At 44.7% G+C, this 15,050-nt stretch overlaps 1 protein-coding gene across 1 annotated transcript in view; it reads right to left on the minus strand.

Annotated features, from left to right (window-relative positions):
* MYH10 (myosin heavy chain 10) overlaps positions 1 to 15,050 on the minus strand; it is an 87,939-nt gene that overhangs the window by 38,754 nt on the left and 34,135 nt on the right. Inside the window, exons 5-6 of the mRNA XM_063409355.1 lie at positions 8,563 to 8,665; positions 85 to 177 (exon numbers count right to left, since the gene is read on the minus strand). Coding sequence (XP_063265425.1) covers positions 85 to 177; positions 8,563 to 8,665 — 196 coding nt within the window. The remainder of the gene's footprint in view (positions 1 to 84; positions 178 to 8,562; positions 8,666 to 15,050) is intronic.

The following is a 15,050-nucleotide window of genomic DNA, read 5'->3' on the forward strand; positions in this document are numbered from 1 at the left end:
AATTAGAGAAGCAGCTAAACCAGGGAATTTCTCCACAAACAGCAGTCAGAATTTACAGATTCAGAGGAACAAGGAGGTACTCACAAAGCGGGACGAGTTGTCATTTTTCACTGTCTTTGCATTCCCAAAGGATTCCAGGATGGGGTTGGCCTGAAGAAGCTGCCGCTCCAGCTCCCCCTAAAAACCACACAGACAGAAAAACAAACACATTTATCACAGTGAAGGTTCAAGTGTTCTGCCTCTCCTGACAGTCACTCCCCCTGGCTGTGGCAGTGCCACCACCTCCAGAAGGGGATTCTCATCCTTCCCCTCACTCCCAAATCTGCAGAGTCTCCTCCATCCAGGGGTGAATGTGGCTGGATTTTGGTGGTGTTTTTCTGGGTGGGGTTTGTTTATTAAAACACACAGAGAGACACACATGAACAGAGCAGGGACCAGACAGGACTCGATGGATGTTGAAAGTCACCGAAAATGGGAAAGAAAATTCACATTTATAGGACTAATGAAATCAGGCACAGACCTTGAGTGCTTAAGGGAAGAAACCAATTGAACTGATTGAAGGTGTTAGATTTAAACTTTGTGTTGACAATACAGCTATCCAGGAACACCTTTATCAAACTCAGAAATACCTCTTTTCAAACTGACTTTCAGATGAGCGAAACTCCCCTTCAATCAGCCAGACTGAAACTCATCTCATTGCATCACCCCTGACCTGCCCATACCTGAGAGGCCAGAACAGCACAGCAGAACTGAGCAACACCAATTACAAACACTGTTTTCAAATTGCTCAATCCAGCCAGCACTGTTCTGGATGCTTCATGCATTTGTGAAATGTTTCTGTAAGTTCTGGCCAATGAGTTTAGAATTTGAAGTACTTATCTCAAGGAAATTGCACAACAGCTTTCACAAGTGCTGTCCATGAGGAGGTCTGCTAACAAAAAAAGTCTGTGCTGCTTCCAAGAGCCCAGGAGGCACAAATATACACAGGAAAATATATTGTCTTCTTACTCTGAAGGATGGGTTGGGAAAAAAAATTAAGTGAAGCTGTCTGGAATGCAGTCTCCAAATCTGACATTTCATGAACCTGCTTTTTCCAATTATTTATAGTCTTGATGAATAAAGGCCCCAGACCAAGCATCAAAGAACAGGAAGCATTAAGTCTCCTAAGGCTTCCACACCGGGTCAATTCTTAGACAGGAATTTTAAAAATTCACTACTTAACACCTAAAAGAGTTTTATTTGTATATTGAAATCTATTTCAAGCTCGCCTGGATATAAATGGCTGCTCCCTCTTTTATGTGACCTCACGTCATCTGCTCAGAAGCTGCTTACTTCCAAATGTATTCCCTTTGGGACTACACACTCCCTAAATTCTGGGGTAAGTAAAGAAGGAATAAATACAGAAGGAATAAATGTGAGTCTCAGCCCAGAGCAGAACCAGCAGTGCCATGGCAGGGCTGTAAAACTGAGAATTTAAAAGCACATTCAAACTGACAAAAAACCTGCAACTGGAGGGAGACTGGATGCCTGTTATACCCACTCTGTGCTGTCTGCAATTGATATTCCCCAAATTTCCCATATAAAAGCCTCAGATCCTGGGAATGTTCCCACCTTCCCTCTCCTCTCCCAGCACGCTGCTGGCTCCTGCATTCCCTCATCACTGCTCCTGGGATAAAGCCCAGCACGCCCAGCAAAGGCAGGGAGTGTGGCACAGCTGGCACGTCCAGCTCTGGAACAGTTTGGAAAAGAAATCCCAGGCTGCAGAGTGACTGCTGCACGGGCTTGGCTGTGTCCCACGGCCTGGGCTGGGGCTGTGCACAGCAACCTCTGCAGGGCAGCAGGAATAAACCTGCAATAAACCAGCAGAGAATGGGGACAAACACATCTATCCAAACCCTGTGCCTAGAGGCAGGAAGGGCCCAGCAGCTCGCTTTTGCCATCACCTCTGAGGAGCTGAAGGAAGCAGTTGGATCCTCAGGTGTGGGTGAAAACCATGGGAACGAGCAGCGCTTGGTGCTGCACACACGGGCTTGTCACAGCTGTCACCAAGGAAAGCACAGCCCTCAGTGTGGAAAACCGCTCCTGATTTGGGAGTTTTCCTCTCTCCATGGACTGCTTCCAGCCAAAAGCAATCCTCTTCCTGAAGAGCTCAGTGTTTTGCAAAGACACTGAACTCCAGAGCATCAGTTTGGCCTCTGGGCACGGCTCCTGCGTAGGCATCTCCCCAGAACTTGGAAAAAGCAGTATGGGAATTGTGGGAGAGGTGAGGTCATGCAAGAGTTCATGCAGGCACCACGAAGACAAGGCCAGGTTATTGTCTCAGTTTCAGGAAAACCAGGAGCCCAGTGACTGGGGTTGGGGGAGGCCTGGGGCAGGCAGGGGAAGCTCCATGCTACTCACATACAACAGGGAACCACTCTGGAGTTCCAAATGACATTGAAACAGAGATGTTAATGATTCCATGCCTTCTGCACTATTAACAGCTTGGGATTAGCATTTTCCACAGACACAGTTAATATGTTCACCAGCAAAGATTTTACGTCAACCCTGGCACGCCAGCTCTAAGCAAAAGGAGGGTTAAACCAAACACCACTCCGTCTATTTTTGGACTTGACAAATATTTTAGCAAAAACCCTCAGAACTGACTGATGTGTGCAAGGAGGGAGGATCAAGTTAAACATGAGGAATGTCTGCAGCTTCTGAAAATGAGACCATGGGCTCAGACACACAGTTGGGGTGCAGAGGTTTAACGTGTACCACACACTCCCAGAGGCGTCACAGCTGTCCAGGGACTGCTTTTTGCTTCCAATGTATCACACTTGAAGGTTCCTTTACAATTTCCCTTTGCACTACAGTTACACTGCACTAGTCAGCTTCAGAGAAATGCAAGGGGGGAATTCACCCAGCTAAATTAACCCAGGGGAGCTGCTTCAGTTTCCGTGGTTTGTTACACCCTGAGGAGCTGCAGCAAAGGCATCACTTACCAGCTCGGGTTCAACTGGGGCATTTATCTTGTGGCAGCAATTGTTTATCCCTTTCCACACTCCTGCCCTAAACCTCCACCTAAGCCTCCTTCAGGTGAACTCCGCCTGGAGGACTGCAATTCCCTCTCTCACCCGGAAAAGTGGGATCAAACAGAGCCACAGCTGCTGTGCCCAGGGCCAGGGGGATCAGGGACATCGCATGGGCAGTGTGACCTGCCCAGCAGCTCCAGCCAGCCTGAGCAGTGAGGGCAGCTGCAGCTCAGATGAGCAAACATTCATTCAGGCAGCACATCCCACTCTGCTCACACCACTCATCCTAGAAAGTCAGGGGAAACTCTTGATTTCAGAAGGCTTTTGGTTATGCCAAGCCTTTTACACTTGAGATCAAAGTCTTCATAGGTGATTTGTAAGGCTATAAAAATATTCAGACAAAACACTTAATCAAAAGAATTTTGTGGCTTCCATTAATCCAATCTTTTATTTAGTGCTTTGTTTAATATTTAAAAAGTGTTCTGCACTCTCTCAGCAGCACATTACCCAATACACACACAGTGTTTTGGAGGAAGGTGGCTGGAGAGAGGGCAAACCTTTCATTTCAGGGCTTGAAAGTGCTCAAAATCTTTTGCAATGATGAGAAACTCATGAGCTGCTCACTCTTCCCTCTCTCAAAGCCACTTAAACATTTCCAAAATTCTCTCTTAGGTCTGTGTTCCTTCAAGGTTTCCCACATTATCAGCACAAAGAGAAGAATATACATCAGTTCTCCTACATAACTTTAAAAGCATTAAAAAAAACCACTTGCCTGGTGTTTCACGGGTTTGGGTGATTCAGGCTGTTCATTGCAAACAAACAAATGATAAGTTAGCAAGCAGGCATTCCAGCTGCATGTCATATCCCAAATTAGCACTGTCAGCACGTTTAACCACACACTCACTTCACAGAAAGTTTCACAGAAACTGCCCAAATTCATTTCAGAACAGAAGTTATTGGCATGTGCAAAACAGTGCACCCTGTGTTTATGCAAGGACTAATTAAACCCAAGATGACAGGTGGCCCTTGAGCAGTGAGGGAAAGGGCAGGAGTTGCATTATTTGGGCACTGCTTTCAAAATGAACCCCAACACCAAGTCCCCTTCTCCCCAGCCTGGGGCACTGTGAGGTGGCTGGGATGGAGGAGATGAGCACTGCCCTTAACACTCCCAGAGCTCATGGAACAACACGAGGGAAGCAACACAAGGAGGCAGAGGGGTTGGGTTTGCACTGTACTACAAATATATAAGAAATGCAAACCCACATTTGAGACAAGACCTTTGCTTCTTCCTTTCAAGCACCACTACGAGCAGCAGCACAACCTTACACTGCAATTTTGCCAGCAAGAAGGACAAAGGGAATGTGAAGGTAATAAAGTAAAATAAAAATCCTTCAAAATTCAGATCTGCACGGCTTTGGCAGAAATTTTTAATTCCATTCTTTCCTCCTTGGCTCAGTCTGTGAGTTTAATAATCTTAAGCTTCATATCTGAGAACCTGAGGCAAAATATTGTGCAGAAACACATACAACAAGAGATTTTTAGACCAAGCCAAATGTACTCCCTCTTTCTATGACTCTTTATTAGAACACACAGTCCAGAATGGCAGATTTTGACAGAGGTGTGTAAAGCAGCTGGCAGAGGTTTGGCTTGGTCAGGTAAGTAATGGCACATTTCAAAGCTGAACTCTACCTGCCATGAAAAGAACTACCCCTCCTGGAATCATGGGGAAGGACAGGAACACCTCAGAATTCAGAGGAGTTTCATTAGTTTATATTTAGAAAAGATGAATTGCACTCTTGGGTGCCCATTCTTGTCCTAGTAGAAACAGAACTGAGCACAATCAAGCACAGATTTAATTTCTCTATATTTAAATTAGGGCAGTTAAAGCCCACTTGGGAAACCCAGAGGAGCTTTAGCCTGAGTGAGCCTACCTGAGATCCTGTCCTTCAAAAACTAATCCTGTTTCTTTAGAAATTAATAAAACAATTTAAGCAATTTACCATTTCAGCTACCCAGGCAAACACAGCCACTGAAAGCAATCATTAACCTAGAAGTACCAGTAATGAGTTCTGAAGTCTAAAATAGCACCAACAGGAAAGCTGGGTTTGGTGAAAACAGAGGCAGTTTGTGGTGAGAACACTTTGGGGAAACCTTAAAGCCCCTTCCAGGGCCTAAAGGGGCTCCAGGAGAGCTGGAGAGGGACTGGGGACAAGAGCTGGAGGGACAGGACACAAGGAATGGCCTGAAGCTGAAGATGGGCAGGGTTAGATGAGATACTGGGAAGGAATCGTTCCCTGTGAGGGTGGGGAGGGGCTGGGATGGAATTCCCAGAGCAGCTGTGGCTGCCCCTGGATCCCTGGCAGTGCCCAAGGCCAGGTTGGACACTGGGGCATGGAGCAGCCTGGGACACTGGAGGTGTCCCTGCCACGGCAGGGGAGCTGGAACTGGAGAATCTTTAGCTTCCCTTCCAACCCAAACCACTCTGGGATTCTGTGATCTGCACTTGATTTAAAGGTTTCATGATGGAGACTCAACACCATGCAAGGCTTACTTTCACTCTTCAGGCCTCAGAGGAGCCCTTGTTTATAACCCACTACCAAGCACCTCTCCCTCTTGCTCTGCTCTGCAGCGCCCAGCCTCTATTCCCAATTTTAGGGACTGCTGCAGCCTCACCTGGCTCTGCCAAACCCCACAATTACTGAAGTTTCTCTTGTACACTTCCAGCAGCACCTCCTCCTCCCCACACTTCCGAGCGCAGCGCCCAAGACAACATCTTGGGATTACACAGGAAATGAGACACTGGGGCCACGGATTCCAACACTCAAAAAGCAGGAATCCTTACTGCTCAGGCTGAAATTCCAGCCGTGTTATTGACTCCACTTCCAAGAACGATGTGCTAAGGGCTGTGCAGGACTTTGTCAGCTCTGAGGAAAGAGGGATTTTGGGATAGAAGAGCCTCATGGACAAGCAGCTGTTTGCCAACCATGCCAGGCTGTGCAGGGGATGGGCAGAGCTCCTCACAGAGGCTGAACATTTCCCCACATCCCAGCTGGAGCAGGTACCTGGTGAGCCCCTGTGGCATCAGTGCTGCTCTGAGCTGTCAGACTGGGGCTCCTTTGGTTTGTTCTATTTTTACAGCACTCTGTCAGGCAAATCAAAGTTAACCCATGGCTTAGCATACTAATTGCTTTGTTTAAAAAAATAATCAATGAGCCATTCAAACAGGCTCAGAAATATACATGTCACTGATAATTATCTGTAACAAGACAGGTACAGACTGCAAGTCATGGATTAATTTAACAAGCCTATTTAGCATCTTGTTGTGCACAGGGTAATGCACAGCTTCTACAGACTATGGATAACCACCAGCCCTCTACAGCTTTCTAATGAATATGCAAACAGGACTAAATTAGGGCTGCTCCTGTAATCCCCATTCTGACACTTCTTACCTTTCCAGTGGCACCTGTGAGGGTTAGACATTCTTTGTTTCCAATATATAAACAAAAACTAATTGTTGCAGAACAAGGGAGACTCATTTCTATTTTCAAAATTAGTTTGGTGACAAACATTCTGCATTTTTCATGGATATATGGCAAATCCAGTGCTCACTGTGATATTGCATTGAATGAAGGGCACGATCCAAGACTTTTATTCTGGACACTTCCTGTTCTTTTGTTCACATCCAGCTTTCCCCTTTCTTTCCTGTGCCTTCACAGGCTCCCTGAGAAGTTGCATCATCTCCATCCCTCAATATTCTCAAATCTCAGTTTTTGTGGGGCTTGGGCAATGCAATCTCACTTTGAAGGAAGGCACATTTTGAAAGGCATCTGGACAAGAGGCTTCCAGAAGTCGCTTTCAGCCTGAGGTATTCCAGGTTGTCAACAGTGTGTTTAGAAGTACATGGTGCAAACCCTGCACAATTCCCTTCTCTCCAAAAACCTGTTGGCAATTTTGCTTCTGTAGAAATTGAAAGAACACTGGATTTGTTCAAGGCTCCACAGTGGTAAAGCCAAGAATATGCATAACTCAAAACTCCACAGAAAATCACTTCTGGTGGATGATGTCCCAATGTCACCCAGAGACACAACCCCCCAACACACCCCTGACACTGCTGACACTCCAGTCCTGAGAAACCTCCTCCTGAGGCCTGCAGCACTCTCAGGCTGCTCAGTAAACATCTACAAAGACTGATTTTCATTTTTTCTGTGTGAAAAACCAGCACCAGTTTGAATTATCAATGCACAGGCTCAATTATTTGCTCTTGATTAAAGCAGAGTCAACTTTCCCCATACACTTCAGTAGATTTCTCCAAATCCACCTGCAACCTTTCCTTCTCTCCCCACTTCAAAGCCTTGCCTTTTTTTCCTTCACAGACTGGTTAAAAGTCACCTCATGCTCCTACAGGAGTTTGAGCCTTGGTACATTCAGGAATGTCCTAACATGAAGTGCCCTGCACTAAATTGACAGAGTTGTAGCTGCTGCGGGGGGAAATGGCCTCAAGTTGAGCCACAGGAGGCTCGGGTGGGGAATTAGGAGAGATTTCTTCACTGACAGAGTGGTTAAACTTGGAGCAGGCTGCCCAGAGAGCAGGTGGAACCAGCATCCCCAGAGGGGTTCAGAAAATGAGTGCAAGGGACACTTCAAGGGCTGGTTTAGTGGCAATGGGGCATTGGTCAAAGGCTGGGCTTGATCTTAGGGGGTCTTTGCTACAATTTTGTCTCTAATTCTATCATTCTATAAAATAAATCTATAATTCCATAGGATAATGTAGTCTGATGGTTCCAGCCACCACAGACTCCAGGATTACCACTGGAAAATCAGGCATGTGCCGTTTGTGATTACAGCAAGACACTGCTTGTAGCAAAGCTGAATTGGAACTTCACTGCAAAGACATCCAAGTGCTCATGACAAGAAATATTCAAACACATTCCTGTTCTTTAAAAGCAAAGAATCACTAAAAATTCAGTGCAAATGTTGACGCCTGGCAGGAATTCTGAAGAAAATTCTCTGTAAATCAGAGCTGGTTTCAAGCTACCAAAAGTCCCAATATTTTCTGATATAAAAGTATATACTCACTTGTTTATAGTGTAATAAAATTTGAGCTTTTAATTAGATGCTGGCTTCTAGATATAGCAAGTCTACAGCAGTTTTTAAGCAGGATGATTTTTCCCATCTACAAGTTAATTTTTGAAAGTCCAGAAAGCTTGTTCACAAATATAGTACCCAAAACTGCAGCAGTGGGAACTAAATTCAGTTAGAATTGCCTGGGTTTATTGAATCTTTTTGAAAAATGGAGTTTATTGCATCAGAAAGCTTTGCTTTTATTTGTATAAAGCCTTTAATTTCACAACAGAAATTAGGCAGCTAACATGGACTAGAAATTTTGATGTAACTGCTTGTTTCAGCCACTGCTAAAGAGAAAATAATGGTTGAGACAAAATTACACAGATTATATTACAGTTTAATAAAGAAAAAGTCATTTTTTCAAATGCAAAGATGGTAATTTACAAAAAGAGCAATAAACAAATGAGAAAATACCCCAACTTACAGGAATATTATGGTCCTTTCTTCCTTTATGGGAGGAAGCAACATGAGCAAGGTATTGAATAACCTTCTTGGTGTTCTCAGTCTTCCCAGCACCAGATTCACCTCTGCAAAACAGGGCAGACATTTCCTTCAAAATTCATCTTCAACAAGTCAGCAATCCTTTGTTTACAGCACTTCATCTCATTTATGGCTCTGACTACGCAGCAGACCGAAAAGCCAAAAGCAGGGATGTCACCGGGAACCACAAGGTATTTGTTTAAAATCCTTCCTTCACCCTAAAGCTCTCCTGAACTTTAGGATGTTGATACAAGGTGTGACATCAGTTTGATTTAGACCTTTTGGCTTTATGCCTGAACTTCTTTGCTACCCAAGGTGACATGAAACACTTGTCCCCTTGCCTGGATCACTGCAAACAGAGTGTTTCAGGCTGCAGATACATTTTTATTTTTAAATCATGAGATATACATACACACTTTTACACTTAGCATGATTTCAATAAACCAGGATTTGGTTATGGGAATTACCAAGTTAAGGGAAACACTCAGTACCTTTAGGAGCCAGAAACACAGTGAAGTAAAAAACACTTTAAACAAAACATTCTTTCCACTGCTCATCTCGGAATCTTTGCTAGGGCTACATGAAACCAAGAAGAAACGAATTTATCAGTGGCACAGTTCACAGATCGATAAAGATAGCAAATGCACATTTCATTTTTAAGCCAGAGGTGGATTTAAAGCAGACCACGTTTGGACAGAATTTATGGAGAGGTTTACAGGAGATATTCGAGGCAGGAAATGTGACCAAGTTCCATGTCCTGCAATCACAAATGACGTTACTGCATCTCTAAAAGTGACAGTTTGGGTTTTTTCCTAACCTAGGTCTGATCTTCAGACAAATCCACCCCCAGAGGGATTCAGGGGTGCCTTGGGCAGGACTCAAACAGTGCAAGCCACTGAAGGAAGATTTCCAGGGAGACAGCAACCGCCGTGAGCAGCTCTGAAGTGTGGGAAGCTAAAAAGGGTTTTATTATGGGGATTTGCATGGAAAGAGTGGAAGCACTCCTGTCATTCAACAGTTGTTCAAAAATTAACAGTTTGGAAGCCAGCTCCTTTGTAAGAATGACAAGCACACATTTTCCCTACCCGCTTATTTCTCCTCTAAGCTACTTATAATGGAAATGTTCATTTACCAGGGGAGTTCAGGCACATTCTTGTGCAGCCTTTTTCATCATACACCCCAGTTTTACAGCTAATCTGCATTTGCTTAGGGATTCAGCACCTCCAGACCTGCACTTCGTGATCAGGTAAGAGCTGAGGAGCCTCCCCATCCTCATACTGCACTCAGCAGAGAGGAGACAAGAGAGCACTAGGAATTTCAATTCTGCATGTACAGCAAGGATAGTGATACTAGCCCAGATTTTCAAGACTCAAACACTCTCATTGCTCATCACCTTCCAATACTAAAATCACAGAAACCCCACGGGGAATGGCCCTAAGAGAGGGGAACCTCTGCCAAGGGATGGCAGGATGGGTATTTCTGCACCCAGGAGGAAGAACCTTCATCCACTGCAGCTCATGGGACTCCTCACAAGAGCTTCAGGTGAAACAGCTTCTGTTTGACCTGACAGAAGAGCAGCAACCCCAGGTTTGGCTGGAAAACCCCGAGCAAAAAGGTCCTGCAGATGAGCTGTGGGCTATTGCACAGCCTCACTGTTAACACCAGGGGGTTAACCAAGAGCCCCTGGTTTAGTGATGGCATCTGCTTCTTGGAAGCAATTCCATCAGCCTGTCTAAAACCACTTTGGTTCCATTCTTCCTTACAGTCATTGGAAAATAACACAGAAGATGAAAGATTAGACAGCACTGCACTCAATCACTCAAAGCTTTCCAGAGAAAGGGGAGTTCCCTGCAGATTTGTTGACTGGGCTGGCTTTGCTCAATGCATGGAAAACCCTGGAAGGTCCTACCTGAAAAGCTGGTTGCAAAGGAGATTACTCTGAGAATTGGCTAATAGATAACTGGGTTTCCTTTTTGCCAAGATACTATCACTATGAATCCCAGAAACTGGGTGTACTTTGGGACTGCTACAAGTGGAACAACACCCTCTGACTTAATGAAAAATCCCATTTCCACCCAGCCCAGAGCCCCCACAAACAAGACAATTGTGAATGCTGATAAGCAGAAAAAAAACCACCCCAAACCATCAGGTGCCAATTCTTGCTTCTCAAGTCTTTATTTCGCATTTCCCTTCTACTGCAGTGTTTATATTAACATAATTCATGACCATGAGCAATAATAAAAGCAGCTTTGCCTGTTTCTAGATGTGTAGTAAAATATGCTAATGCAAAAACTATTCCAGCAGGTAAGAGAAGTAAGAAGCACAGCAAAATATACATTTACATTTTAAAACAATACAATTTGTTCTTATTGTCAGCAGAGCTTGGGAATACACTATTAGCTATGCCTGTAAAGCAAGAAAAATAATCTTTTCTGTCAGATCACACGAAGAAAGTTTATTACATTTTAAAGGAGGAAAATCTCCTGTAACACATGCAGTGCAGAGAAGCTGGTACAATAAATACAACTGAGATGTCAGCTTTGGAAATAGGGGAGCACAGGGCTGGAAAAGTCAGCTGCAGACACAGCAGCAAAGCTGCACAAGCACAGGAAAAGGAGCAGCTTGAAACACATTCCTTGTGTTAAAAACCCCCTAAATCTAACAGAGGGTACTTTAGAGAGAGTCTTTATGCAAGACCTCATTTAAAAGCAGCACTAGAGGATGTTATCATCCCAGTCCTGCTCTCCCTGGAGCTTACAAGAATGCCAAATATTTCCTGCAGCATCGTGGCAAATAGCTCTGCTGCCATTTACTATGAAAGAATTAGAAGATTTAGGATAAAGTCCTTTGCATTTACAGGAATAATAACATCTGCATACTTTGGTTCTTTCCCAGGAGTGCAAACACATGGATTATAAAAATAAATTAAAATCTCCTACCTCTATCAACCTGCCCAAAAAAGGTAAACTCTGAGTAACACCATGTACAGTATTTATGGAATGGGGATGGAATCTTGAAGCTAAAGCTTAACTTTTTCTAAACCTTGTTTCAATACAACTCCATCTGTTACCATAAATTAAACAACTAAAGCCCTGGGCTGAGAAGGAGCCTCACCTCAGCCAGTGGCAGCTCTGCTAAATGATTTCACCTCCTTCATTTGAGGCTCAGCTCCACTGGTAGAATCAAAATCTTCTGGGACTGAATGGGAACACCCAGCTCCAGCCATGGGCTATGCCAGTGCTGCCAAGGAAGCAAACCCTCCTTAGCTACAGCCTCCAGTTGGAAGTATGAGGTTATTCCATCAATTAACTGAGGGATCTGTCCCTTGGATGCCACCTTCCAGGCACAGGTCAAACAAAGTGTGACAGTGACTGGTGAATTCATGCAGGATCCCATGTCCAAGTGCTCTTCCCCTGAGCAGCAACGCTTTGAGGCAGCTTCATGCACATTTAAAACAGGAAAAGTTTAGCCAGCATGAGCACTTTAAAGTTTAACATGGTTTTGAATTCATTGCATGTAAAGCTGGAGCGTCATTTTCAGCAAAGCCAAGAACTCTCCAGGTAAATTCACATCAGCTCAAATTTGGTTAGGAAAATTCAGGCACTGACTCAACCAGCTGCAGCTCTTTCCCTGAGCAGCTGGAGCCCACATCTTGCACAGGAAGCACTTCCAGCACTGAATGTATTCTCATCTGGAGAACAGGCAGATCAGAGAGGGAGAGGACTCGCAGGTGATAAAGCAAAGAGGCAGCAAGCAGGGACAGGAGCTGCTCTTCCCAGGGAACAGCTCCTGTCCCCGCACAACCACTTCCAATGGCAGCTATTATCCCAGAAACAGGTCGAGTGCCCCTTCCAAGGGATCTATTCAAAGAGGAAACACGGTTTCTGAAGGAAAACAGTAGTGAAACAGTTGCTTTCCTTACTGTCAGGCAGGTTTGAAGCTTTCACACATCTTGTGACAGTGACAGCACCCAGCATGGCAGGGCCACCACCTCTCCCTGCCCTGGGAAATGCCTTATGGACTTCAGGGAAATCAGATGAGGTTAAAGCTATTTACTGAAGGCTCACTGCACACACTGGCCCCTTTCCAGCCCCCTTCCCCAGAGAGCCATTAAATCCACGAGCAGAGGCTTCGCAGAAGGTACAAAGTGCCACGAGCAGCACAGGACACAGGGACACAAAACCACACGTCCAAAGAAGGCTTTGCAATTCCAACACAGGCTTTTCTTTATCTTGCTGCCTGGGCACAGTCCGCAGACTAACAATATTCCTGAAGATGTGGAATGGGCTAGGATGCTCAGATGCAGTTGGAGATCATCTCTCTGATTTAAATTCCTGAAAAACTAACCCAAACTCAGTTAGGATTTTACATTTTGGATGGCTGGGCCACTCAAACCCTTCTTCTGCCACAGGAATTTGTCATGAAATGATCAGGAACAAGCCCTGGGATGAGAAGTTCATGTGGCAGCAGAGGGTCCTGCTGTGAAGAAGTGGCACCACTGCCTTGCACCTGGGCAACCTCCCAGCACACAGAGCCCAACCTGCTGCTCACAGCTCCCCTGGCCAGCAGCGCCTCCTTCCACGGAAGCAGCCACTCACAGAAGGCCCCAAAACATGGAAATATGGAAATGTGCACTTAAATTGTTTGGAGGAGAAAGTAACTGCCTATGTAAGAGCCTCAACAATGGCCTTTTGTCCTTGTCACAACAGCAGTTGCAAAGAACAGAGGAAACACTTATTCACATGGAACAACTGAGCAGATCATCTGCCAGTTACAAATTAACAGATATTTACAGACAAGACCTGTAATTAGAGGGTGTCTTAATCACCTGGCTTCTTTTCTGCAAGAGGCATAACTGATAGTTTGGAAAAGAGTCATTAATTTGCTTTACTGTTTACGTGGCTGCTTTAGAGCTGCCTCCTTTTCTTCCTGATGCTTCCCATCATCTCCACGCCACTTGCCATGGGAATGTTACCAGCTGGACTCCAGCCAGGGGTTGTATACAAAAATGTTTGGTATTTGCTGCTGTTGGCCTTTAATAAGCAGCCTCTATTCCCTCCACACCCCATCACTCCTACGGAAGCCAGTTCAGATTAGATATCCTTGTAGGGCTGCATGCATCTGCTAAACACCTATTTATCAGCCCAGGCCCAGTTTTGGGAATACCAGAAGTCTGTGGTAAGTCTCCACTTCAGAACACACTGCCTTTAAAAGTGCAGTGCAGCACATATTCAGAGTTGACTTTCTTCAGTATTTCCCAAATTCCTAATTACCACAACACGTTAATCTTGGTCATCAGCCTGGCATGCTCAGTGAGCAAAGCATCAAAACTTAACAAAATAGCAGCTGCAGCTTCTCCCAGAGAAAAAAAAAACAAACAAAAAAACCCCCCAAAAACCCCCAACACCCTGAAAAGCTCTTCAACACAGCTGCACATCCCACAGAAACAGAAAAAGGTGCAGGAAGGTCTGGGAATGCTGCAGTGTTGGCATCACATCTCTCTACAAATCACTGACGGATGCTGAGTCAACAACAGGCTGAAAGCTACTGCTTTTAGATATATATATTACTTCCATATATATATATATATATATATATAACTTATAAGCTAGAAGGAACATGAAGTTTCTGGAACTGCATGTATTTTCCTTTCTTCTCAGCAAACTAAGAATTTACAGAGAGAAGGTCCAAAATAAACTTTCATTTGCAGTCCAGTCAAGGGGGAATGATGAGATGGAAGTTGGTGAAGTCCAGCTTCCCAGAAAAGTGCTGATTTTGAGGTCTGCTTGTTTGCTTTTTGTTGAAAAGCTGGATGAGCTAAACTCCAAATCAGAGGAGAGCTCCAGCAGCCTTTCTCACCATCTGTCAGTGGTTAGCAGCCCAAGATTAAACCATTCAACTTCAAAGCTAAAAAGAAATTCTCACCATTACTGTTTGTTCAGCTCCTCCCACCTCATCTTCAGCCAGGCAATAATCTGGCTTTCACCCATGGATTGTCCAATGGATTTGGGAGCTCTAGATGTTCCTGTCTCTGGACATATTTGGGGTTTTCAGATGGTGAAAGGCCAAAGGGCACAGAAGAAATCCCATTACAGCTCCTGAGGAAATCAGGGGGGTGTCACAGAGCAGCAGAGGCTGCTGGATATGGGAAAATGACTTTTGGTTCACTCTGAGAACAGCCCATCCATAAGTAATTTCATCAAAAAGATTCTCCTACAAATTCTCAGGGTTGTAGTTTTCCTGAGATTCTCCTTGGGGTTGGTGTTCCCCAAGGTAATAAGGGTCTCCCAAGGTTGCTGTTCCCTAGGAGTTTCCTCTGGGTTGCTGTTCCCAGAGGTAATCAGGTTTTCAGTCTTCTCTTTGCCCTAAGTGTTACACACCAGAGGTAGAGACAACAAGCGGAGTCTGCTGGTGCACATTTCCAAGGTTGTT

Source organism: Prinia subflava, chromosome 12, assembly GCF_021018805.1.
Source record: "Prinia subflava isolate CZ2003 ecotype Zambia chromosome 12, Cam_Psub_1.2, whole genome shotgun sequence".
NCBI lineage: Eukaryota > Metazoa > Chordata > Aves > Passeriformes > Cisticolidae > Prinia > Prinia subflava.